This window comes from Emydura macquarii, unplaced genomic scaffold (genome assembly GCF_026122565.2).
Source record: "Emydura macquarii macquarii isolate MOO-44397 ecotype Brisbane River unplaced genomic scaffold, CSIRO-AGI_Emac_v2 contig_3477, whole genome shotgun sequence".
NCBI classification, from domain to species: Eukaryota; Metazoa; Chordata; order Testudines; family Chelidae; genus Emydura; species Emydura macquarii.
The window spans coordinates 838,452-866,228 of NW_027133614.1; the positions used below are offsets into that span (position 1 = coordinate 838,452).

Sequence of the window (27,777 nt, forward strand, 5' to 3'; positions counted from 1 at the left end):
GTGTATTTAACTTTTATTGTCATACGAGTTACCCGTAAAACCACATCCCAGGAAGAAGTTAATGCTATGGTCTAACCTTTGTTCAGGACACAGTGGAAACTCTGCCTACTTACAACATGTATGTATAATATGTATATACATAAACATGCCTCAGTGCGGAGGAATGGACTAAATGACCTCTCCTGGTCCCTTCCAGCCCTATCTGGTTGGTGGTGATAAATTGTATTTATAAAGTACCTTTGATTGCCTCACCTGCACTCTACCCAGTAATATGTCTTCACCAGGACTACATCTAATATCACAAATCCCTGAATGCATCGAATGTACACTTAATTAAAGGAAAAAACCCTGCATGATGTTTCTTGTTTCATCCCCAAAATATTAAAACCCTCTCCCCTCTCCTAAATTACCGTGTCTTATGGCTCTAAACAGTCAATATTCAGTCCTGAGCCAATAGTATGGTAAAAGTCCAAAATCATGTGGCTAAAAATGGGAGCTTTACATAACTGAAAAGGGGAGGTTCCCAGCTTTCAGGTGGGACACACAGCATTTGCTTTTACTCCTGACTATTTTAGGTGACATTTTAGAGAGATATTTAACATATTAGCTTTCATCATTCTCTTCTGAGCCTTATACTACCGGACTCTCAGTAATCAAAGGTACCTGAGCTTCACAAATAGAATTAGCCCCAATAAAAAAAATTAAAACTAAAACCTTTCTTTCTAAAATAGTTTCTGTAGCATACAGAATACATAATGCTGTGGCATTAAGGGTTTATCAGCACTTATTTTGGATGAGCTGAATAACTCACTTGAAGTCTCATCACTTATGAGTTGTGGCCATCCCACACACTTGCTGATAAAACCTTTATATCACAGATGTATTACTTTATATAGTCATAATGCATATGTAATATCTCCATTCACCAACCCAAGTTCATTTTAGGACTCAGTATTGCAGTTGCAAGACAACTATTCTTTAATTCACAGTACACCTCAACTAATATCGCACAAGGGAACCAAACACACTAAGTATACTACAAAAACTGCATAGAAATGAGAAAATCTCCTCACTGAAATTTAAACCTGTGCCTAGCTTGGCATTTAGTGATGTCCAAAGAAGAACAAAGTTTAAAGGCTATACAACTACTGCTTTGTATTAGACACAGTAAAGAGACTGCAAAGCCCCGGCTCTTGCTGGCACCAACAGAAAGGCCTGAAGAAGTGCAAAGCCTTTAGAAGTCATGGAGGCTGGTGTCACCAGGCTGTAGGCTGAAGCACAGATCAGGGAAGTGATGGGCAAGATACACTATTGCATTATGCCACAGACTTGAAATCTAATTATATTTTTCACACGGAAGAAATTATGTAATCCCTCTGGTCATCAGAGTGACAGGGAGAGAGAGCTGGGATACCTGCTAAAGGGAGGTTGAGAAAGAAGGCCATATTGAGAAAAATGAACTCACCATCAAGAATTTTATACAGTAATAATCAGTACTAAAAATTTATAACATCAAGGATAGTAAAACAACAAAGTTACAGGACAGCAGGTGGCCAATAAACCAGGTGACTGATCAAGATTTGCTCCCATGCCACTGAGTAAATTTCTGTACCCTGTAATATTTTTTCCTCTAAATGCCAAATGCTATCTGAATATACAAACATAGTTGCAATCTCTTTGATAGATTGCACCACCCTTCCATATATTTGGTGAAATCCTGGTTTCACTGAATTCAATGGGGCCGGGTTTCACTTAGTGAGTCTTACCGACAGTGTTTTAGCAGGGAGCCACAAGTTTTTCTATGAGCTGCATAATCTGTAAAATTTAGCAATATATATAGAGAGACCATGTCCAATGTCTTGAAGGCATCAAATGTGAATGTTTTTAATTTCCCCTAGATCTCCTTTCAGTTCCTGTTTGTGCCTCTGTTTCTTAAAATCTACCACCTTTCTCAGGTAGTCTTGTGCCATCAGTTTCCAGATACATGCCAATATGGGAGGCTTTCAGGAGTTTACGCTCCTATCCAATAGGTGTGGATTTACATGGATAACTCCCAATAGCAATAATGGTAGTCCATGATGTTGCCATGCAGCAATTTCTCTATGAACTGACTGAGGAATTTCACAATGTTAATATCTGGAACTTTGCCCTAAAGGATGATTCTTTGGTATGTACCATTTAGTAGTAGCAGTAGGGGAGAGATCATCAAAGTCACAAAGCCACAGTGGAGAAGGCTCTGCCTCCTTTTGTCCTCCTTAAATTATATGTGGGGATGATCAGTAGTTTCAGTCCCACCAGTCTCAATTACTATGATAGGAAATAAGATGACAGGCTAACCTCCTAGGTAGGGCATTATAATAGCAAAAGTAAAACCCTGAAGTGGGCTTACTGAATCATAGGAAGCCAGTATAGTTTCAGAGCACAGGAGGGTTTATGGAGAACATTCACAGATTTAAATCCAACCAGGGGACCTTTAAATCTACTTCACTTGCTTGTATCATCACACAATGCTCTGACGTCCCTGGACACAACTTGAGAAGGGGAGGACTGTTAGAGAAGCAGCATGAACATGTAAACCCTCCTAAAGTTTTAGATACTCTCTCCCTCCCTCTGTGTCATGGCCTGGCTGTCCCCCTGGGAAGGGAACTTGGGCAGACACTAATTGAATTTGACAGCAGCAATTACACGCAAGGCTGGAGATTAGAAGCCCGTTAATTGTGTGTGCTGTAATTGCTGCTGTCTTTTCCTTTACTAGTTAAGGCCAGTGCCAGAAGAGTCAATGGGAGGAGGGTAAGCTCCACCTGAATGCAGGTGGCCCAGTGACCAAAGCCCCCAGAAAGGGATGTTTCGCTCTCTAGAAATAAAAAGGCTATCAACACTGCAACAATGGAGGACGTTCCTTTGACAGGACTGCTAATGAAGCATGAAAAAGGAACAAATAATGTGCAACTCCAAAGATATTTTCCACCTGTATCTTCTAGTTTACAGTGCAGGGCACTGGTGAACTTCACACTACAATGCAACATGGATGAAGGTAAAATATTAACCCTTAGAGCTCAGCATGCTGAAAGCCCAAATAATTTTTTACTCAAAATCCAGGCATTGTATTAAATACTTAAACAGCATTCATAAAATCCTTCCACTCCATTAAGGAGTCTGAACAGCTCAGTGAGAGATAACCTGTGCTAGTCTGTAAAAAGTAACTACAACCAAACAAAATAAAAACACTCATTAAGAGGGCAGCCTCCCTATTAGACTCTTCTGTAAAGTCACCTTTCATGAAAGGCAACCGTACCCTCCCCACCAACACTATTCATGACTGTCATAAAAATTCAATTTTAATGTTCCTCTTTCAACAATGCTTCTAGACTCTAAAGAGCAGCCTCAGCAAGTGTGTGCATGCATGACTCAGCAGCTGGAACATTTTCAAAAGATCACTGAAGATCTGTTCAATCTGAGCAAACTGTTCTATAAACTCTCTCTATGTTCTCCAGTATAATAGAACTTTTTTTTTTTTTATATTACAGTGACAGTCCAGTTAAGTTCTATCAATGATTCCATTAAACTGCCACACAATTTTTCTGGTGCTTATAAAAGTCACCTGTAAAAACTCACCTTGTAAACAAGATCTAGGCCTGCAAGAATTATTTTTAAGCCTGCATTCACAGGACAATACAAGTGCAATATAAACAGAAGCGTAGCAATTTCATAAAGATTTGGAGACCTTATGATACAAAAATAGCTCTGATGTTAAAAATATGAGTTTAGTAACAACATTCATTAATAACTGTACTGTAATCACTTTTGGGGATTAGTAATTAGGTATTCTATGGAGAAAAGGTAAAATGGCTACAACAACAGAGTGATCTCTGCACTTAAGAGAATCTACACTCCGTGATTTCATAATACTTACTGCATACATTTTTGCATGGTCAAAAGCTTAGCATATACACACTTTGAAAAGCATCCAGAATGGTGACAGGTTAACTTTGCACCAGTCAGGAGATATTGCAAGGGGAGCATAAGGCATTACTACTGCCAACACTGGATCTAGTCAGTCATATTTTCCATATTCTCCATGCAAAGTCTCAAATATGCAGTGTTGTTGTAGCTGTGTCAATCCCAGAATATTAGAGAGACAAGGTGGGTGAGGTAATATCTTTTATTGGACCAACTCCTGTTGGTCAGAGACAAGCTTGTTAGATCTGCTGGTTCTGTAGGGAGAGTAGGCTGTGCAGTCCCAGCTCCACTCCAGTTATAGGGACTTAGATACGTACGGTCATATTTCTCGCGGCATGTTGGATAAGGCTGTGAATAGGACACTCATCTGTGCTCTGCAAAGATAACAGAGCTGAAGCAGCCATACCAGAAGGTGAGGAAGTCAAACCATTGCTCTGGTGCTGTGCCAAAGACCTGCCACTTCTATAAGGAACTGGACGCCATCCTTGGTGGTGACTCCACCATCAAGAGCACCATGGATACTTCAGGGAGAGAAGTGGGGCTGGAAGCAGTAGACAGCAGCATCAACCCCAAGGATGACGTGGAGGATGAAGAGGTCGAGTGGAGGACAAGATGGGACAAGCAACAGTGTCGTCCGATATCGTGGCAAGCCAGGAACTCTTCTCGACCCAGGAGGTTTCAAGCCAGTCCGAGCACTCCGTCTGTGGTGCACATGATGCAGGAGAGGGGAGTCCTGGTAAGTGAACTTTTTGAGTTGATGCTGCTCGGTTATATGAGGTAGAGCTGTCCTTTGTTTTGTTATATGCTGGAAGTGAGGAATAGAAATGTACAAGACTAGCAGTGTTTGTGTGTGCTTCAGATTCCCCTGTGCAGCTATGCAGTGAGGCGGAACAGTGTGTTAATGCACACTGAGATTTCATGGGAATCCTCCAGAGAGATCTCTAGAAAACTTTCCTGGAGGTACTCACCAATCCTCTGCTGAAGGTTCCTTGGCAGAGCTACTTTGTTTCTTCCCCCATTGTAGGAAGCTTTCCCACACCAATTGGCAATCACTTTTGCAGGGACCAAAGCGGCACAAAGACAAGCAGCATAGGGACCCAGTCTGAAGCCACACACATGCAAGAGATGCACACTTACATCCTTGCTTACCCTCAGGAGTAAGATACCTGCTTGAATGACCCCCGCCTGTAAAAAACGGTGGTAGAATTTATAATCTGTTCCCTAGTCACTTGCAGTGATCGCCTTAGAAAACCACTGAGACCCTTTTCCCCAACTTGAGCGCACCCACCCCTCTCCTCCCCACCAGCCAAACTCATCATGTTTAGGGTGCTTGCTAAGGGATACTGAGAAAGAGGTGTATTTTACTATAATGATTCAATGCTGAGAGAGCACTAACAATCATGCTTCTGTTATTGTCTCTTGTGTTTCTGCAGATGTAGCCTTCAGGCAGATAAGGAAGCAACCAAGGAGGAGAAAGGAGAACATCTTTCAAGAGATGCTCCAATCCTCAGATGCCGAAAAACAAGAACACAGGGTGTGGAGAGAGATTGTAAATGAAAATCATAAAATAGATAAGCAGGAGAGGAAGGAAAGCCAGGAGCAAATTTAGAAGGCAAACAGTGGATGATAAAAGCGATGGAGGAGCAAACAGAAATGCTGAAGTCCCTAATCGCGCTGCAGACAGAACACATGCATGCTCGTGCCATCCTCCCCTGCAGGCCATACAGAACTGCTTTCCATGCCCTCCCCAAACTCCGCCCACACATTCCATGCATCCTCCTGGCCCGTCACAGTACCCCGTTCACTACACCCCTTTGGACAGCTTCCAAAATGATGCCTGGAGTTACACACACCTATGAGAGCCTCCTTCAGGAGATTGCCCTTTACTGTTATCTCTCTTTCCACCAAGTGTTTTCTGTGTGTTGTTAATTGGTATTTAATAAAAACATTCTCTGAAAGATAACCAATCTTCATTTGTCTCCTACACGCAGTAGTTACTGCTGGAGTTAATACACAGTGGCAACTGGAACATTTGCAGACTACCAATCACAGTCAGGCATCAATCATCAAAATTTTTGTGAAAGACGGCAAGTTTACAAAGCATGGCAGAATGCTTTCTAGAAAGAGACATTACTGGTGCTCATTGTCAAAATAGTGCCTCAAAGCCTCTCTAATTCAAATAGCTCCCCATTGTACCTCTCTAATAACTCTGGTATCTGGCTGCTCAAAATCAGCTGCTAGGCGATCTGCCTTGGCACTCTACCCCATGGGAAACTTGTCACTCATAGCCTCACAAATATTATGCAGCACATAGCAGGCTGCTATGACCATGGGAATATTTTGCCTCATTTAAGTCTAACCTGCCATAAAGGCAGCACCAGTGAGCTTTTAATCTGCCAAATGCACATTCAACGGTCATTCTGCATCTGCTCAGCCTATTGTTAAGTGCTCCTTGCTGCTGCCAGGTTTCCCGTGTGAGGCTTCATAAGCCAAAGGAGTAAGAGATACGCTGGGTCTCCCAGGATCACTATGGGCATTTCAATATCCCCCATGGTAATCTTCTGGTCTGGAAAGAAAGTCCTTGCTTGCAGCTTTCTGTACAGACCAGTGTTCTCAACATGCGTACATCATGCACCTTCCCTGATCACCCCATGTTGATGTCAGTGAAATGACCATGGTGATCCACAAGTGCCTGCAAAACCACAGAGAAATCCCTTTCTATTAATGTACTCCATCACAAGATGGTCCAGAGCCAAAACTGATATATGCATGCCATCCATTGCCCCTCCACAGGTAAGGAATCCCTTTGCCACAAAGCCATCCACTATTTCACACACATTTAGAAGAATCACAGTCCTTCTTAGCAGGATGCAATTAATGACCCTGCATACTTGCATTAACACAGCCCCAACTGTGGACTTCCCGACTCCAAACTGATTTGTGACAGACTGGTGGCAGTCTGGAATTGCCAGTTTCCACACAGTGATTGCCAGGCGCTTCTCCACCAAGAGGGCAGCTGCCCTCTTGGTGTTCTTGCACCACAGTGCTGGGGGGAGCGCTGCACAAAGTTCCAGGAAGGTAGCTTTCCAAATCCAAAAGTTCTGCAGCCAGTGCTCATCATCCCAGACCTGCATGAGAATGCGATCCCACCATTCAGTGCTTGTTTTCCAAGCCCAATAGTGATGATCCACTGTGTGCAGCTGCTTTGTGAATGCCAAAAGTAATCTGGCATTGTTCTTTCCATGGCGCACAGCAGGTCAGGCACATCGGATTCCTGATCATATTGAGAGCTCACGATATACTGCATGAGCAGCTGTGATGTGTTCATAACAGTGACCACAACAGTAGAGAGGATCCATCCTTTCAGGAAGAGATGGCAGGCACACAGTAAACAGGGACCGTTGAAAAATGGTGCGAAACGCAGTTGGAAGCCCATGGGAATGATGGGATAGGAAAAAACTGCATCATGAGATGTTGAGTCCACACCCGTGATGCACTGCAATTCATTCCTCCTTCCCACAATTTCTAGCTGCAGAAGAAGGCGAGTAGCATAGTAGGATAGCTACCCACAGTGCACTGCTCTCACTGTTGATGCTAAAGCACCAACTGTGGATGCACTGCACTGACAGAAGGAGCATTGTGTGAACATGCACAAGCAAATGGAATTATAACAGTTTGTGATTGTTACCATAACTTAAAATCAACAAAACTCTGTAGTATAGACAAAGTCTACTAGTGCAATTCTCTGGAGTAATTTTTATTCTCAAATTCTTCCTCCATCTGTGTATTCCACATTACCCTCACTGAAAGCACCAGGGGAGGATCTGAACAAGCAGAAATTTCATACTCACCTGGAGCCCAGCTCACTGCTGACACATCCAAGAATGAGCATGGCCAGGCAGTCCTAATACCTTGACATGCTGTGTCAATGCACTCAGCATTAAGATGTCACAGAAATGTCATTTTTTTAAACTGTTCTTTCTTTGAATATATTTTATGCAGTACATGATACCTTTATCAATTAATGAGATCAAACAGCACAAGTGAATTCAGCTGAATTCATTTGAACATTCAACCAAATAAAAATGAACATTTCTACTCTTGGTTTATTAAAGTCATCACCACTATTTTTAACATGTATCCCCAGAAAGCTCTGTAATGGTGTACAACATACACTGAGACAAGTTGTTGGCTGCCATGTAATATGCTTCCAGGCAGGATCTGATAGGATTTAATCAGTTATTTTTTCTCTCTAAACTATTTCATGTTTAGTTACTATTATCATTTCTACCTCTCCAGAGAACCAACTAAGATCCTTAAATCCCAATGAAATGATGTTCCTATCATTGGTTTCAGAACATGGAAACAAAAAGTACCAAAATATAGGAAAAGAACTTTAACAAAGGAAGTTTCCAGCAGTCTTGATCTGGACAACTGTTTGTACTGCTGGTTGGCTTTTTCTAAATTCAAACCTTTATAAAATGCAGGCTACAGTCTTTTAGCATTGTATTTCAATCAACAGCCTGAAAGAGGACTGCAATGTCATAAATAAAAGGTACAGAGACCATAAATTTCTATGGAGACATAAAATCAAAGACAACACAAACCAACCCACAAATTCATAAAAGAAACACTAACTAATTCCAGTTTTCTTTACATTTACTGTAGAAGACACTAGCTCATCGTTTATCCCCTCTTGTCTATATGGAGTTTGGGGTCAGAACCAGACTTTAGAGAAGCAGGAACTCCTACTCCAATTCTGGTGTTTTGTTTCTATGCTTCATTGTAAATTGTGGTTCCAGTGACAAGAACTGACAATCATTTGTCAGTATGTCTGCCTGTGCAGAAAAGGAAAGCCACCTAGAACAGCAGTGCTGAGAGCTCCACAAATACAGCATTCAGGGCATATGACAATATTTAGTCGCTCACAATGCATATTCAGCCTAAGGTACTGCACCTTAGATTCCTCCATTTCAGACTACAGGTTCATGAAGGACAGTTGCCAGATTGTTTCTTGTTGACATTGTTTCAGAAACAAAGAAAAATAAAAGACAAACCATTCTATTACTTTTTTAAAAAACACTTTCTTTCTTTATTATTCACAGTAATGGATTAGTACTTTTGTTGTCCATTATTAAGTGGCCACTAATCTGTGTGTGTTTGTTTATTTTAAAACTAGCATGCATATGAGGGAAGACAATTTGTTTTAAATAGGGACGTTCCCAAGATTTATAAGGTAAAAAGCTACGGACTGTACCATTAAACTTTAAATTAAATTAAATTCAGGTGTGTAACATGATATTCCCACATAATGGAAGGAGTGGAGGTTTAAGCTAATCCTTCTAGCATAATGAAAGTTATAAACAAAATGCAGTTACATATATGAAGAGGTCCAATCAGACAACTGATGATATATGTGTGCGGCTTTGTTTATTAGTAGAACCTGCAAAAAATTAAGGGTTTTTTTAATTATTCAGTCCTGGAAGGATTGGTTAAAACTATGAAGTAATACCAGACATTCCCTATGAGAAGTTTCAACTGTTATCTTTCTGGCTAATTACTGAAATCAGACATTTAGCATTTTAGTCACCAGTAGGTTACACAGGCTTAGGCTCAGATTCTGTAGTAGGATCTAAAGAGATCTTCCAAGCAGTACCAGAACCTGTCTTTAGCAATACCAACCCATCACTAGTGTAACAGCCTAATCTTGGTGATGACATGGGCTCCTTCTGTGGTCTTGGCACTTGGCGTCTCCCTTAGTTTCCCCATCCCTAAGGTGACTATGATATCTTACCTTCCTTCCTTGCATAGGTGTTGTGAGTAGCTAGTACTTGTGAAGTGGTATTATGTTGCCTTATGAAACTGTAAAAATGGACTGTTCCCTTAATACTGATTTAGGAGGTTGATTTTTTTAAAATACATTGTTATTCAAATTGTTAAAGGTCCATAAATTCTTAACCTGTACATCTAATGAACTGCGGTATTCCAATTTGGGTAAAACAAAATGAGCCATATTAAACATCACAGTTCTCTTGGTCACTCACAAATCACTCCAGAAATGCTGCTCTTACACCAAGAAAAGTATTTTCAGGCGTATCTAGTAACACATACTACTATTCTTACAACCAAAAGGAACTCACTTCACAGCCAGGATTCTAAAACAATGGACATCTTCCTCACTGGGTAGGGCCAGCTCACATAATGTTACTGAATCTGTAGTGGCAGCGGGGCAGGGAGAGGTGTCATGAGGTGCTCCATCCCATCAGCTGAAATGTTAGTCTAATGTCTACTAATGTTCTAAAGCTGTGTGCTGACAAAGAGCTGCTGCACATTAACTGGGAGTTCTATGGTGTGCATCTCCCCCTTTATTTCAGCTCTATTGTGCACTTCGCAGATTCCTATAAGAGGAAGTCTCCCTTTACTCCTCTAATTCCCTCCCCCCCAACCACACACACACAGTTCCAGAGACATTCCTTCTTAACTACAATGGGTATGAACACTTCTCTTCCAGCTGGCATAAAAATAATGGGGGTGGAGAATCACATTGTATATTAAAATATTGGGCCTTTCAGCAGTTGATCCAACCAAATGGATTCATGGGGACAAACCAGAACAATACCAATCTGTAAATGTGCCTGAACACTGGAGAATGGGAGCAGAACCTCAACGTTAATCGGCTTGTCAAACAGCCAGCACTATGAAGTCTGGTGTGGGCTGAGACTGCAGTACCAGTTATCACATTTAAGAGTTAGCTGCTTTATTCCATTATAAACACTGCTTTTGAAGGATTTATAACTAAGCTATTTTAATTGACATTGGAATGAAATTTGCCACATATCAGTCTAGATGTAAATTTAAAACAGAAGATGGCTAAAAATGAGATCGCACAGGGTGGTGGTGGCTAATATAGTAAGTTTTTTCGTAGCTTCTGGTGCTTCTCCCCACACACAGAGTTACCATTAAAGCAAAGTCTTTAAAATTATAGCCAGCTTTTAGAGGGGTTTTAGCATTAATGAGTTAACTTTAAAATATAGCTATTATGTGTTTTCCTATTGACAGTGTGTGTGTTTTTGCAACACCTCAATAACAGATTTTTATATTTTACTAAGTATTGATTTAATTTTCAAGTAAAAATACAGAAGCAGGTACTACCATAAAAAGTCAATTAAACACAAGGAGTTAACACATTAAAAAAAACAAAATCCAAACAGTTCAGAACTGCACCTGAAATGCCACCGTTCATTTAGGATTTGCAGGGATCTGAGTGATAGGGGAATCCCACATATGCAATTATATGTGCCACAACAGCAAGGCATAAAGAGGTGAGTTAACAAAAGGGTGTCACAGACCTAATTCTGACATTTCAACAGGATCACTAATTTAAAAAAAATAAATAAATCGGACTTGCTATTTTCCAAAGGCTTTACATGCATGGAATGCTAAAGGTGGCTTAGTTTACAAGAGGGAACTAGTTTTTCCTGTTGGATGGTAAACTATAAACAAAGTTATCCACATCCCAGCAAAATAAATGAATAAGATGGATGTAATGAATGGTATTTTCACATTAGGTACAAACCCAGCACATCATTCCCCTATTTTCCCCACTCCCATTGTAATCCTTCCCAAACCTCTGTGCCTCTCACCCTGACTGCAAACGTTGGCTGTTTGGCCAGATTAACAGGCGACATCTGTTTGCGTGATAGACAAACTAGGAAGGCATGATGGGTGCTCTAGTGTTGTTTATGGGCCACAGTTTTTTCAATAAAATTTACTGAAGTTATTACTTAAATTCTTCCAATACAGAAGTTCTCTTGACCTGGGATACCAAGTAACAAATATGCGGATTCAGAAGGATAGTAACATTTACCCATTTGTTAATAAAATGTTACGCATGGGCCCAACATAAAACCTTAGATCTGAAATTCAATCAGAATTTGTTGCTCAAAACTCCCTCTAAAGGGCCAAAGTTGAGCACTAAACCAAAGCTCTGTAAAACCTCAGGTTTGGATTTCAAACCCCAAGTTTTGGAATGTTTGGATAGAGTTTTGGTTTCTGTCATAGAGGTTCTGAGTTTGGATCTGGAGTTTTGGTTCAGACCAAGATCTAATAAATATGAAACATTAACCAATTTAAAACAAGCTGCATCATTTGTTACTAGAATATTTCCTGAGCTTACATCAATAATATCCAGTTCCATCTGCAGACTCTAGATTCAGTGTACCCCATGGTTTTTGTGGTTAAAAAAAACCCAGATTCTCCAGACTTTCACAGTACCCTTGAATTGTGAATTCTCTTTTACACGCGTTTTAGGTACAAGCAAGTTAAGAATAATATTTTAAATGTGTTAGAGAAAGACTATTTGAACAGTGACAAACACAGAGGAACAGATTAAAATCCATGAACCTTCTAATGGTTGGCTGCCCATGTTATGAAATACTGCCCCCTGCAGCCCATTCTGAACAAACAGAGTTCAACCAAATAACTTACTCATTCCATGCAAGCTTACGGGTCTACTCTGTGCCTGTGTTACTCCTGCAACGTCACTTGCTTTCCAGCTTGCTCTGTTTTTATCAGAAGGGTTGTCTAGTCTCTTCAGTGATTCTCCGGTGGCTGCTTTCAATTCTGTGCTCACTAACAACACAGCACTAGTAGTGTTTTATTGATGTCAATTAGTCATCATAGACAGCATAGAAAGAGTTTAAAAAACAGCAAAGACCAGCAGTTTGAATATAAATGTATATTTATTCCCTGCAAATCACAGCATTGGAGTTTCAAGCACCATGAGAAAGGGCTCAAGAAGTCTCACCAAGATTTGGGAATCCTGCCCCCCCAACCCCATCATCAGAACCAAGAGCTGTCTTCTTGCTTTGCCTGATCCATGTGCAAACATTGGCCTGGACTCTGATTACTTTATTCTTTATTACACAGGAAGAATCCTAGGTTCTGCATTATTATTAAAACTTTATTCACAAGCTAGTAAACCACAAGTGATGTAAAAACTGGCAATCTGGGTCATCAAGTGGAAGATCCTCCATCTAGTCTCCATTATAAGGGCAAACATGTTTATGTTTCTCCGGACTCTAACATTTCCCTTTCAAATATTTCTTTTCCATATTGCAAAATCCCAACCCAGGTAAATGCTACTCTCAGTTCAGAAATGGATCCTGCAAACAGGGAGATGTGATCAATCATGTTTCCTGTTGCACATAAGAGGCACACAGCAGTGTTCTGGGCCTGCTTGAGGCCACACAGAAAGGAACTCTAATAGTCTAGATAAGAAGAAAGAAAGGCTTGCAGGAGGATTTGGCAAAGATGGATCTGAGGTGATACTGTATGTGGGAAGATACACAGTGATGGCAACAGGCAGATTTGCAATGAAAGAATGGGAAGAAGGAGAATTTAGAGTCATGAAGTGCCAAAGTTTCAGCCAATGAGGCAAATGAAAAGTCTGAACTGAAGAAAGAACTAAAATAAATGGAGTTATTATTATTTATTTTTATTGCATGTGTGTGCCAAGCACTTAGTATGCTGATACTCACTTTGCTATGAGAAGCAATAACCCAGAATGCACCCTAACTTTGTTTGTGTGCAGTGGCACGCAGACTGTGGTCTGTACCTCTACGAATTGCAGATTTGCAGGGAATAAATAATCCCTTACAAAACCTAGTCAATTACTGAGATGTACACAATACCATTGACTCCACTGGCACAAAAAGGACCCTCTTCAACTCCTCCATTGTGTACCTGGAGACTGTGCAATCTCTGAATTCTTCTATTTCATTTTATTTTTTTAATCTTAAAACAATCTTTGAGTTTACAATCTGAAAGGAATTTTTGTTATGGCACCATAAAACCCCTAAGAACAGAGGTTCAAATTTTTAAAGAACGTTTTTTCTGGCACCTGGCATTGGCCACAGTCGGAAGACAGGATACTGGGCTAGACAGACCATTGGTATGACCCAGTATGGACGTTCTCATGAAATTAAGGGGAAAATGTATATGAACATCAGGAAAATTTTCTGATAATGAAACATATTACGCTGTGGAATAGATTCTCTAGGAAGGTTTAAAATCTGATAGCTCTCTAGTCAAAAAAAAAAAACAAAAACGCTGGCAATTTTAATCCAGTTTGAACAGCTACATTTTTCATATTGCTAATAAGACACACTATATTTACTCTCAGCAAAGCCTATCAGATACATACAATTATTGTTTCTTATTCATAATTTAATTACCATGGGAAAAACCTTAAGAGTTCAGGCCCAGCAGCTGATCTCGTAAGGAGGAAAGACAGTGATTGAGCACCTAGTACTGTACCCACAAATCTTTTTTTAAAATTCAATTTTAAATTTGAAAATTATAATGATTATTATTTTACCACCTTCGCATGACAAATATACCTTAGTTATTATAATGAACAGAGCTCCCTCTTGTGGCTGCAGGAAGGTGGACAGATGCAACAAAATCAAAGCATACAGATGCCATGATCAACACCGCACATAGAGACGAGAGAAGGGGAGGACTGGTTCTTCTGTGTCCTGTTCCTAACTTGGTTAATCAATACATAATTAATGGAAAATATTATGGGGACAAGAGGTTGCCGTTTAAAGGACAAATTAATAATTCTCTCATTATCATTATACTTGGAGTGCTGAAAGCATATAGAAAAAACTCATTATATTTGAAGTTTTAAGAAAGAAATTCATATCTACATATGTGACAATCTACAAAACTTAGATGTGTTGAAATGTTAGAGTAAAACAATTACTGAAAAGGAACTCCTCAAACCATCCCCTTTACTGGCTTCAAAGCTGTAAGAATAATAAACTCTGCTGGACACAGGCACTCACTTCTGGATGGAACTGGCAAAATAAAACAATTTGGGCCCTATCTGCCTTGAGAGTGGCCCCCTTTCAGAATCTATCATTGCTTCCAAACTGCTCAAACAATATTTCTATGTCTGAAAACATAAAATAAAAAAGGCATGAAAAAAAGAATGCACAGATGAGTGTGAAACTCACAGTAAATAAGCTTGTGCACTAATGTGTTGAACCACTATACAGATTCAGCTGGGTTCTCTCCTGACAGGACTCTCAAAGTCACATAACATTTACAAACACAATTCAAAAATTTTCACACCCGTAAATTATTGAGTTTTGATCTCAGTTCACTTCCCAGTGAACAAGGGTCCACAATGAAAAAATCATCACCACTATTAGCAGCCCCAAAAGCACCAAGGTTAAATGAGCTTGGTGACTGAACTCCTCTTCCTGGTCAATGGGCAGGATGGGAGACAATGCCTGCTCTCTATGTGAACAGAGGAGTTCAGTCTCCAGGGATATCCATTCAACACCTTTCCCCAGCACTGAATTCATGTGCTTTTTTTCAAAATTAATTGTGACAGAAAAACAAAAGAAAACACTATGATTCACTCGTCCCTCAAGGTAAAAATTCTGAATTGGCACAATGATGACAGATCCATTTTTAAGCCTACTGTTTTGATGGTGCCCTTTTAATTCTTCACTTCACAGACACTGCAATCAATGAAAGTGCCTCCAACAGCTGTATTAGCATGACCAGCACATATGCTGGTTTCTGCTTATCCACCTTCCACTGAGGAGTCAAAGGGATAGGTATATGCAGGACACTGGTGTGAGATATCATGCTCAGATGCATTCATTCTTTGCCAGGAAAGACGCTAGATTTCCAGCTCCTTCTTTTTTAGAAATTTTGAAAAACGAAATAGGTTCTTGAATTCATGTCCCAGATTCTTGCTGCAGAAAAGTAGCACCCAAATCAGAACTGGCCACCAACAGAGGGTAAGCATTGCCACACTCCATGACATTTCAGTGGGGAGATTTCTATTTATCAACAGAAGCTGCATTACAGTGACTGCATCCATAAGGATTTAAAAAGGGTTTCCCCCTACTTTATGAATAATACTTGAGCTTCAGTTCATGCTGCAAGGTGTTTTGTTCATTCAGGCTTTTAACTGATCAATATTTATTGGATTTTTTCCTTATTTTGCATGGATGTTTTAGTTTAGACAAGATTTTATGTAAGGTAGAGCATGGCAAATCACTTTGACTTTTGTATGTTAATGGGATTGTACAGTCCATAGTTATTTTTCTAGGGATGCTCTATAATGCTTTTCATGCTCCAGACACTTTACAAATATTAACTAATTCTCACAGCATGCTTCTGAGACAGAGAAGCATTAGTATCCCCACTTTACAGATGGGGAAGCTGACATATAGCAGTTCCTTATGTACCCTAAAGCCACAGGAGATATGAAAACTGGAATTTAGAACTCAAGTTCTTGGTTCCAGGTCTAATGCTCAGACAAGAACTCTCTTTCCAAAGGTGGAGGAGCAACAAAACCACAAAGATTTTACTGTCATAAAATCAACATGCCTGAAGTAGCTATTTTAATAGGTGTACAAAAAGGGTGTAGACATTCCAGTGCCCCTGTAATTTTAAGTCAATCACCCTACAAAGACTATTTTGATGCTATAATGGTGCCCAATTAAAGGTGATACCTGTTAAAAAACAATCCTCTTAAAAGGAGACAATGCCCATGCACCAGAGATACTATGAAACCCTTAAATATCTGATAAAATAATAAATCTGGTAGCTGAAATACATTCTGGGCTATTTAAAACTATTCCGTCTAAGTAGTTAAGTTTCCTGTGCAGTGAATTAAATTTTCTATAAGAACCTGGAGCCCTCTTAGATGAAGACTTTATCAAAATACTCAGATGTGCAATAAAAATGTGTTTAATTGAGTTCTGCATGTTATTTATTTCCATTTATCCTACCTGAGGATTCCAACTGGGATCCAGTTTTTTCACTGTGGCAACGTACTCTTGCATAGCCTGGTGGGGACTAGAATCTCCCAGTGCTTTCCACGCTTCCCTGGGATACAGAGCAAAACATAAATGACCCACTCAGTAGAACTGACACATCCTACTCGTACTCTTTGTCACCAATGGAAACACAGCGATCAGGCCTGATGCAAGCCTATCTACATACTTCCAGGACAAGGAAAGGCGTCTTTTACCCAATTTGAAGCCATCATTCCTCTAGTCAGGCATAAAAAGACAAATTCCTTCATCTGTGCATATCTATTTGTTGCTGATTTAACCAACACACCAGTAAATTAGCAGAACGGCAACACCATTTTAAGAATTTCCTGAAGGATTACTTTAATCATTAACAGAGATAAGTGTAGAGTAATATTCTACTGCAAGCAGTCTAAAAGATGTGATCTTAAATAAAATAAAATAAAATTGGAACCTGGAAATTGTTAGGAATTGCAAGGATTTCCTCTTACCATTTCTGCTTTCCTTCAAAATCAAAGAAGCTGGGCTTGGGAGTGTTACAGTTTCCAAATTTGACCTAAAGAAGAAAAATTTCCTTTGTTACAATGAATGGTAGAGAGGGATAAAGTTTAATTTATCATTATAATTTGTTAGCCAATTCATAGAAGCAAATATCCAGATTTACTATGCCTCTTGATTTCAGAGCAAGTTTATTCTCCTGCCTGATTAATAGTTATTAGCTCACTCTCTCCCCAGCAAACCTCTCAACAGTTTCCCAAAACCTTTGGTGTCCTGGCCTCCTGTTATTTTCTGTACAGGATACAGAGATGCAAGTCTGATATGCAGATCATTTCTTCTACATATATTACCCAGCAGGGTAATGCTACAGAGTAATTTTCACTCAATATTATGTATATTACCCATTAGTCATCCTCAACAAGACCAAAGAAAAATCTGATTGATTAGGGAATGTAGGTACACAGCTAAACCACATATTATGATTATTCATTAAGGATGAAATTCACCTCCTTTCTACACAAAGCCTAAGTAAGTGGGCTATGTTTAATTACATTTGATGGTCATGCTGAATAAAAAGAGGACAAACTTGAGTGGAAGAAGTCCACATGATCTCTGGATTTCCTCCAGGAAATGGCAACTGGAGCAGATACACAAGAAATGGGAAGTGAGTCAAAATTGGAGGTGGTTGGGATGATCCAGTTGGTCAGAAAGAGAAAAAGAATTAAATTGTGGAGTAGAGGATAGAGTTGTTGGTAGAAACAAATGATTAATTATAGCAGAGTGAGGCAAGAGAAAAAAAGGAGGCTAGAGAATAGAAATGTATAAAGTGTTAATGGACTGTAGTTCATGGAAGGAATATGAGTTGGGGATGGTAAGTGAGAGTAAATAATCCCGAAGGAGATGAGATAGTGATGATCCCATATTCTAGAGGGGTGTAGTGAACTCCACATGTAGACACAGGAGGCCTGAGTCTCATTTACAGAAGACCCTTTTAAACTGATCTGGTAGCATAAAGGGGGCCTTAGAGTGGCCATCAACTACATGTAATGTCCCTTTAACCTCATGTAAATTAGAATCTGATATTTTCCCACATTAACACGTGTTATATCTATGAATATATAAGGAATGCCGAGGAAGGCTTTCTTTCCTTTATTTGACTAAAGTCCAATAGCTGCCTTTCTGTAACGGTCACCAACAAAGGGAATACTGTGCATTTCCCAAAGCTTAGTCTAGCCTGGGGCACCAGCTGCTCCATGTCCAAAGCTCACACTGAAGATAACAGGAGTTCCATGCACAGAGCAACTACAGGATCACAGTCTGGGTGAGGAAGAGAGATTGAGAGGCACAAATTTTTTGAAGACTAGTCCAGGAGGTGTTAAAAAGCTGAATTTTTCCTAAGGGGAACCAAGGAGCATAGAATAAGGAACGGCAGATAGTAAACAACAGACCTGTTGGTCTGTTCCTCTGTAATTAATTTAAATGCACCTGTATATTTGGATGTAGAGACTGTGGCAAACAACCAGCTTCACCCTTGTGGGTCTCACACTTCTACCCCCTGTAGTGGGCCAGGGAGTCACCGGTTACCCCGTCTCCCCAGGCTGAACAAGTCTTTTGTCCTTTCCCCTCAGCGTGCCCCCAGGGCCAGGGAGGTACCTTACTGTGACTCCCTCCTGCTGGCTGGGGCCAAGGGTTGTCTCATTCTCTGCCCCTCTGGCTGCGGAGAAGCACCATCTCCTAGCCTAGGGGAAGTTTCTCCTCCAGCTGCCACAAGCCTTCTGACAGCTTCTTTCTCCTATGCTTCCCCCCCCTCCCTTTAGGGAAGGCAGGGTTTAAGTACACCTGGACTAGCCCTTCATTGGGTCCAGGTGTCTCTAATTGCCCTGCAATCATCTCTCCTCTGCTTGCAGGAAAAAGGGCTTTTGGCATTCATGGGCTTACATACTGGCCCTGGTATGCCCTTTTGAGGCCCTCTGGCCTGACTTTATCACAAGACCCTATCATTGGAGGATAAAGACACCAAATAGAAGGTTGATGCCCATCTCGCTTATTACTGGTGTCTGCATACAAACCAGCAATTTTCATATAGGCTAAACATCATTTTGATGAACAATGGATTTACATAAAACGAAACATGGACTTTTTTTTTTAAAACAAAGAAAGTAATTAAATGTTCCTGCATTGGTAACCAAACATTTCAGGATGCCAATTAGTTAAAAAGCCACTTTTTAATCACTCATAAATGACAATATCACAAACTCTGACTCTCAGCTAATGCACACTCCTACACCAGATGCCAAGTCAGAGTAGCCCTGCTGATGCAAACAGGAATAATCCTCTTGAAAGCAATTGTTACAGTAAGTCTCTCTAATGCAGGGAAAATCCAGCATAAAAGAAATATGGGAAGGATTGGGATGTTCAAATTAACCTGATGGAATAAACACGGGCACTCAGTTTTCAAAGATCATGACGTGTTAGTCAGACATTGCTAGTCATGCAAAAATCAAGCTGCATCTATCAAACTATTATAAAACAGTCTTGCTGCTCAGCCAATTAAACTGCTTGATCAGCTAACGATTCCTCACTTTAAGAGGGTGTTTTATGCTGCATCTGAAATCATCAATCATGCTTTTTTATAAAAAATTAGATGTGAAGGTTGCAGTAATTTTATTTAGATTTTTACAGAAAGGGAATGGAGGGTCTTTTTTAAAAATGAAATAAGTTTTCTAAAATATTTGTTTTACTGTTTCATGTCAAATATGTTACCTGTTTGAATCACAGGATTTTTCAGCAGGCCTTCAAAGCAATGTACTTTGTTAAAACAGGTTTGTGCTTGATGGGGACTTGAATATAATTTCTTTTAACTGTTGTCAGTCCTATCTTATGCAGCCTGTGAATTAGATTGTGTTTTAAACACTTTCTGTTGCTCTCTGAGACACTGAGTAGAGTGCATTTTTACAAACTGAAAAATAAATGAAATGATCTACTGTCAAAATAGAACCCCTCAACCAGGAAATTCTCTAGCCCAATATCCCAATTGCACACAAAAAGCCAACAATTCTGAAAACAAGTCATGTACTTTTCCTACTATTTTAATAATTATTTTCTAAGATCCTCTTCAAAATCTGACAATAGTTTCCCCTCTTTAAATTCGGTATTTATTGATTTCCCTCCTGCTGTGCAATAGCATCAGTACTGATGCCAACACAGATCAAGGAACACTGCCTAAAAAAGATCTTCAAAAGAAAATAAAATGTGGTTTTGCCATTTTTGTTTTTTTATGATGTATTAAGGTGGCTTACAAAAGATATGTCCAAAAATAAAAATAGAAATGGAACGAAGGGAGGAATAGGGCACTGCCTGGTTTTTTACATTAAAAATATCAGGTCTTTACTTCTCACATTTTGCTGCACAACTCCCTGAAGAAATGGAGAACTAGTGTGATTCTGACATTACATGACACTGAAACCAAAGCAGCTGAGAAGAGAATGATTTTAGTTAGAATATTTAACTCAAATTCTTGACAAATAATTGGGGGAAAAACATTTGTGAAAGATTCAACACTCTTGCCCCTACAATTGAGGGCTGAGAAAGCTTCTTCTACAGAGCTAGCAGAAAGATGTGGGCTCCAAATATTATTACAAGTCAGAAGTTCCTATACTGTTGTCCATGGAGGGCTGACTGGTCACTTGTTGCTGGCTCTCCTTGTTTCGAGTTGATAAACTGCATTAAAAGACAGCCAGAATACATCAAATACCTCCCTCATATCTCTTTTCCATGCAAGCAATTTCTGTATTTGCCATAGCCATGTTATGACACCGCAAATCATGGGGAGTTGATCCAGGCAATTTTGAATAGGAGGCGAGGGGTCCATGAGTGTCTCTATTAAGTTATGGTCCATGCTATGAAAAAGCTTGAGAACCCCAGTTCATGTCAAACAATCATGGTCTGTGGTTTGTTTTCTTTACGTTACTCAGCAACTGAAGTAGATTTTAAAGCAATTGATATCCAGACTGCAGGTTATTTCCCACCATATAAAACATTCTTTTAGGCAAGTCAAACTTGAACTCTAGCTCCAGAATTTGATGGTCCCAGACTACATTTGAAGCTGTACTATCTCCAGCTGACCAAGTGAATACAATTTCTTAGGCAGAAATGGACTTCCTTCTTGTGGTTTGTCCTGCACTGAAAGGGCATCTGAAGAAAAACCTCTTTAATCTACACTGATTTGTGGGGTGGGCCTTAATTCAGATTAGTGAGGATTGCAAGTACTGGGATGGTGAAGAGAAGCATCTGCTTCACCTGCCAATTAGTAAGGGTTCTAAATTCTGAATGCTAGGGAGGAATCAGGAGGTGATATGATGCCCATTAGATCACAGAGAGAAAAATGTCACCACACTGACCCAGACTCAGCACAACACCAGAGCTACAGTAAACTGTAAGCCAAAAAAAAAAAAATCTATTTTCAGTACAAACCTGTGGTTTAATCATGTTCTACCATATCTGAAAAATCCTCACATAGCAAAGTCACATAGAAACACAGGATTATGTGCTCAATCCTGCACACATTAGTGTGAGCCCTGTTTTGCTAGCAGTGCAGGACTTTAACGCTTGAATTTTGTCTGACCACCGTTAGATAGATAGATATCAGGAGAGCCTTCTTCAAATACCACAGCTCTTTCACTGAGTTTGAAAACGCATGAGGCACTGGACTATCATCAACTAGCTATTCTGTTTCTACTTTGGATACTTATATGGTCTCCATTACTGTAGTGCCCGAGTGCCTCGCCTCACAATCTTTAATGTATTTATCTTTACAACACCAATTTTACAGATAAGAAACTGAGACACAAAGACTAAGTGACTTGCCCAAGGTCACACAGGAAGTCTGTGACAGAGCAGGTCTCCAGAGTCTTAGGCTAGCACCCTAACCACTGGACCATTCTTCCTCTCCTACTGGGGTTCAATCCCAGCAGCTGACAACATTGTCTCATGAGAGCCAACAACTGAGTAACTCCTTTATTCTTAAGCTCCTGACACAAACAAAATCAGATAAAATTAATAAAAAACTGAAACTGCCTCCAATAAAAGGTAGTAAAAATCCAGGAGAATGTTTAAGTATCTAAATAGTTTTAGAAAAATAATGTACAGTATTTTAACAGAGAACTCAGCTGTTACCATCATCTCTTTTATGGTGTTGTTGATTCTTAAATCAAAACCTTTGGTGACAAGAAATATTAACAGACAAGGATGTCAAATCAGGGACAGTGGACAGATCTAAGTCAGCACATTTTGCACACAAGTAATACTTCTGTACACTGGATAATACATTAGCAGCCTATTATGCATACTGATATGACTTCTATAACTAGAAATGGGTTGTGTTAAATACTACAGTTTTGTCTTAAATCACAAAGTGCCACACACACACAAAAATCAAAGTTAACAGGACCTGATCCTGCAGTAAGTAGCTCGTGCATGCAAGACTGCCTCTGACTTTAACTGGAGTGATGCCCACATCTGCAAAATGTAGGCTCTGTCCTTAACTGGCCCCACTGTGTCTAGGCAATGCGGAACACAGTCTTCTTTAAGGCTGAGCAATAGTACTCAACACAGGAGGATGAGATAAGAGCAGAGTGGAAGCCTGGCCTCCAAACATCCCAGACTCTGGAGGTAAGACCCTTATGAGTTGTTGGGTGTTTTTTTTTTTACTTAATATATTTGTTCTGTATTTTGTTGTGTGTACACCAACTCAAAATGATACTCTATTGCATAGAGTTAACAAGACACACCATATTAAGTTGATACTCTATAAGGGGCAGTCAAAAGCATCGCACACACCTCTCTGCCAGCAGTCTAAAACCTCAGCTACTGAAATATGGTAGGACTCAATGCAGTCAGCAGCTCTTTTTGCTTGGAACAAATCAAGGTTTTGTGAAAACTAATGAAGAATTTCTTCCTAGTAATTTCAAGCTAAATAACATTAAGCTCCTCATTTCTCATCTCACCACTGGCAATGAGAAATCCTCTGGAGCCCAATATCAGATGTCAACGCAATTATAAAGCTGATATACTGTATTGTAGTCCCTTTTCCACCCAGTGCAGCTATGAAACACTTAAGATGATATGAGAAACCCACATTGCGAGCAACTGAAACCTCCTGGACTTAGAGCAGGGTTTGTTAAATGTTTACAAAGGTAGGACTACATCCCTAAAAAGAGACTCTAGCAGATTGCCTCCCCTCTCATTTGATACCTCATGAACCATCTGCATCCCATCCACAGTTGGATAGCATCAACATGGCAACAATGGCAACTATTTACATGGAAATGTAATATTAAGTATTTTTAGCTATTTCTAATGCAGTAAGCATTTGTCCTCCTTTTAAAAAAAAATCATTGTCTACTCATATTCTTCATTTCATCACACATTCCCATCTGTTCTGTTCTATCTTCCTATGCTCCCTTCATGATTCTCTGCCATCTGACCATCAAATCCTTGACCCCTCCAAAAGATTCCCAGTGCTTGTCTCCTGCTGTCTTGGACAGGTTACCCAGCTACCCGCTCCTCTTTTGGGGCACACTGCCTGATCCTTTCACCACTGGACACTCATCTCTTGCTGTTGACTGGCAGTTTCAATCACACTGGAGGCTCCAAAGAGCAGTTCCTTTCATCCTCTAACATAGCAGTAGTCCCAAATCGAGGCAGCTAGGTTAGCAGTCCCTCCTCGTTTTCAGCTCCTTTTACAGTCCAAGGGTTGGACACCTGTAGAAGCAGCAGAAAACATGGAGGAGACTAGGCATCATGTGACCAGCTAGCTTGTCACAGGCCACTCTTAATGGTTCACAAACCACAATCTGGGGACCACTGGCCATGGAGATAGTAAGCCATTTCCAATTTTTCAAAGAACATTTGAGCGGTAACAGTGGAGACACAAGTCCATAGTAATTTCAATTTGGGAGAAAGTCAGTGGAAATATATACCTGGCTAACGTTTTCTCCACTAATCCAAACTCTCCAAGTGTGCCAACATTCACTTACAACTTTCAAGTCACACCAAACATCCTGTTTAAAAGGACACCAACAACCTAAGAGTTAAATCTGTCTCACCATTGTTACAATGAGACTTAAAGTCACTATAATTGAAAGAGACCAATTTCTGGGGTTTTTCAGTTTGCTGACTTTGTGCATTTGATAGCACTTGGTGTCTAGTCAGCTCCCTTGTTTTCCTTTTTGTTTGTGAGAGTTATTCACACACTAACATGGAAGGGGAACAATACCATGTAAAAACACGAGGAAGTACTATTGTAAAACTGGAAAAAATTGGCAGAGAGACTCCAAGGCAGGTATAACACCTGGAACTATTTTAAAACACTTTAGCAAATGGACTAGGTTTCAAGCTGAGGGTGCCCCTTTAAAACCTGGAAGAAATTGGAATATTTAGGTTAGCCAGTTATCACAGCAAGAGAAGATACTTCAGAGTCCTGACATAAACAGACAGAACATGGGGGCAAAATGCTTGATAACTTATATACAGAGCTGGAGGGCAAGGAGGAGCCATATTTCCAACCGTCCACCTTATGCCTAGTGAAATTACAGTGATATTCAATACCATTTGAAAGAGAAATGGAATAAGGCCACTTAAGGAAAACTTTCTGAAGACTCCATCAAGAAGTTTTAGCCTACAATGCAAGTTTTTTATTATGAAAATGTCTTATAAAAATTGATGTTAGAAGAAATATTTTCAAGATTTTTTTAAAATGTCAGATGAAGAGAGTTAGCATTACCCATCCACCTGCAGTCTTTGCATTCCAATGCTCTGTGCTAGTGCATGCAAACTGAAGGTGAAACCAATTAGAAACTATGAACAAAGAGTTAAACTGTCTAGTCTGCTTTTATAGCCCAATCTAAGGCCTCAAACATGCACTCAGATCTACATAGGTGGAGCCTTCTGCATTTGAAGAACCCCTCTGAACTCAAGGGAGCTCCATGTGGGAGCAAGGGTCCACCCCTGTGGATCCTATTGCAGGACTGGGGTCTATGAATGAAAGAGCAGTGACAGTGCTAGCTTTTCCACAGCAACATTTCCCAATTGGTTGTGGGAATGACCTGTAAGGATATGAGGGTACTTCCATGTTCAACCAGATCACATATTGAAACCAACAAGGTGAAAAGAGAGTGCCAGTTGAGGCTATGTCTTCCCTGACAGTGGCAAATTCGCTGCCATCAGATCGACTTCTCTGGATCGACTGAGCTGTCAGTGAAGACCCGCTCAGTTGATCCAGAAATCAACATATTAAGACCACCTTCTTGAGTGGCATGGCACTGCATCGACAGGAACACGGTTCCCGTAAGCGCAGTGCAGTGAAGACGGCGTGCAGAGCAGAAGCAGAAAAGTTGAAGGGAGTTACGCAAGTTTTTTGCGTAGCTTGCATAATTCCGGTCGACTGCCGCCGAATCTTGGAGGTAAGTAAAGACAAGCCCTAAGACAATAGTTTTATAACAAATGTCTCTCTATAAAGACCTAGATTAAGACCTCTTCTCATTGAAGACCACCCACCAGATAGTAGACTTTCCATCACCTGCATCAGATTTAAGGCACTGATTTAAGCTCCTATCCTGCAAACACTTAGGCACATGCTTAAAGCTAAGCATGTGAGTAGTCCATTGAAGTCAAGCTCATATACAAGTGTTAACAGAATCAGGGCCTTAGAAGTGAAAGGGCTTTGTATCTATTTCCCCACCACCTTGCCATCCATTTCTCCACTCCTGTAATTGTAAAAGGATACCATCAACTTAAAAATAACCCTATTGTTACAAGTAACATGTAAAGTCACATGCCAAGTGTACTTAACAATACTTTCTATACACTTTCCCCTGTTTATGAGTCTTTCACACAGCAACAAGAGGGTTTAAAACAGTTGTTAAAAGTAGGCAAATATAAAACCATAAAAACTGGCAAGGGGGGCACCATAGAAAGTAGAGTAAATGCACTTACTTTTAACTAATTGTTTTAATGTAGTTAATTACAAGTTGACTATATTCCTTTTTGAACATCTCCTGGTCCCCATTTAAGTACTTTATTCATTAGCCTAAAGTAAAGAAAACTAACTTGTGTTCTGCCATCAATTGACTATGGCTGATCTCCACTCACAATATATCCAGCCCAAAGCCACAGCTAACACATGGTCCCATGCACAGGTAGCAATGACAACCCGAAGCACTGAAAAGTCATAACTCAGATCTCCCTAATCCCCCGCCTAAATCACAAGATTTCCTTTACAAAGAATGAAAATGTAAAATAAACACAAGAATCCTTTTCCTTTGCTTTCCAGCTCCACAGCCTTTAGGCGCCCTGGGATCCCGTTTCCAAGCGTTTTTTCCGCAAGCACGAGGGCCGGAGACCCTGCTAAGGAAGGGGGAAGAGTCCCACAGAGCCACGGGGCCGCTGGGCTTTGGGCAGACTCGCGATAAAACGGCCGGATCAGGACCGCTCGCAAGGGAGCACTTTGAAGCATGGGGGACCTGTCTCAGGTCGGTGCCCGGCGCTGGACAGAGGCAACGAGCCATGAGGGAGGGACTGTCCCTGGCCAGGGGGAGAGCCGCCGGCCCGGCCCTTACCTGCTTGTACCTGGCGTACAGGTAGAGAAGCTGCTCCCTGCTGGCCACCTGCACCAACCCCGGCAGCCGCTCAGCCGCCCGCTCGAACTGCTCCGCCAGAGCCCCGGCCTCCCCCTCCGGCCCGGCCGACTCCTCCCCAGAGCTCGGCTCCCCGCCGCTCTGGCTGGCCGAGGCCAGGAACGGGGACGCCATGGCCCGCCCGCCCCCTCACTGCATCGCGCCAGCGCGCTCCGTCCCCCCACCAGCGCCGGCGCCTGCGGCCGTCCCTCCCCCAAAGGGAGCTCGGCCAGGGGCCGCTTCCTGCCGGTAACTGTCGCTGAGCGCGCGAAGGGATCCCGGGCCTGGGCGGGCGCCAGGCGAGCCTCTCCAGGGACGCACGCGGTGTAGCGCTGCTAGCGGCGCGGGCGAAAACGCTGAGAGGGCGAGGAAGGTTCCGCCGGGCAAGGATTCCCAGCCCCCGCCCCCCGCGTGCGGGTGGGCGGAGGCTAGTGGTGAAGCGCTAAGGATCGGGGAGGAGACGGGAGCTTCTGGGCCTAACGCCCAGCAGTAGGGTCTCCTGGTCCCAGTCTGGGCCTGGGTCAGAAATTCAGTTGTGAAACAAATTGGTGGCTTCCTGGCAGAAAATCATTTACATAACCACACAGCTACCCACCCAGTAGCACAGCTAGTACCCTGGAGACGTCAATAGCCTCTTAGCCCTTGAGGTGACACCTCCAGTACACCACTAGTCCCCCCAGCTGGTTTTTTCTAGAACATTCTGTGCTAATTTTTCCATCCCCCCCCATAGACTAAAAGGAAAGAATCTGCCAAAACATTTTAGTCAACTAGCTGGGTCCTGTGATATCACAATCTAGAAGTGC

The 27,777-nt window shown here is 41.0% G+C and overlaps 1 protein-coding gene across 2 annotated transcripts in view; it reads right to left on the bottom strand.

Moving 5' to 3' along the window:
• The window catches only part of ACBD6 (acyl-CoA binding domain containing 6), a 116,250-nt gene extending 88,918 nt beyond the window's left edge, over positions 1-27,332 (bottom strand). The window contains exons 1-3 of one of the 2 annotated variants that reach the window (XM_067535149.1): positions 26,918-27,329; positions 17,294-17,358; positions 16,779-16,875 (exon numbers count right to left, since the gene is read on the bottom strand). In XM_067535149.1, the coding sequence (XP_067391250.1) occupies positions 16,779-16,875; positions 17,294-17,358; positions 26,918-27,109 (354 nt within the window). In that variant the 5' untranslated portion in view covers positions 27,110-27,329. Of the gene's footprint in view, positions 1-16,778; positions 16,876-17,293; positions 17,359-26,917 lie in introns of both variants that reach the window. The other variant, XM_067535150.1, reaches the window with a different exon arrangement.
• Positions 27,333-27,777: the final 445 nt, after the last annotated feature.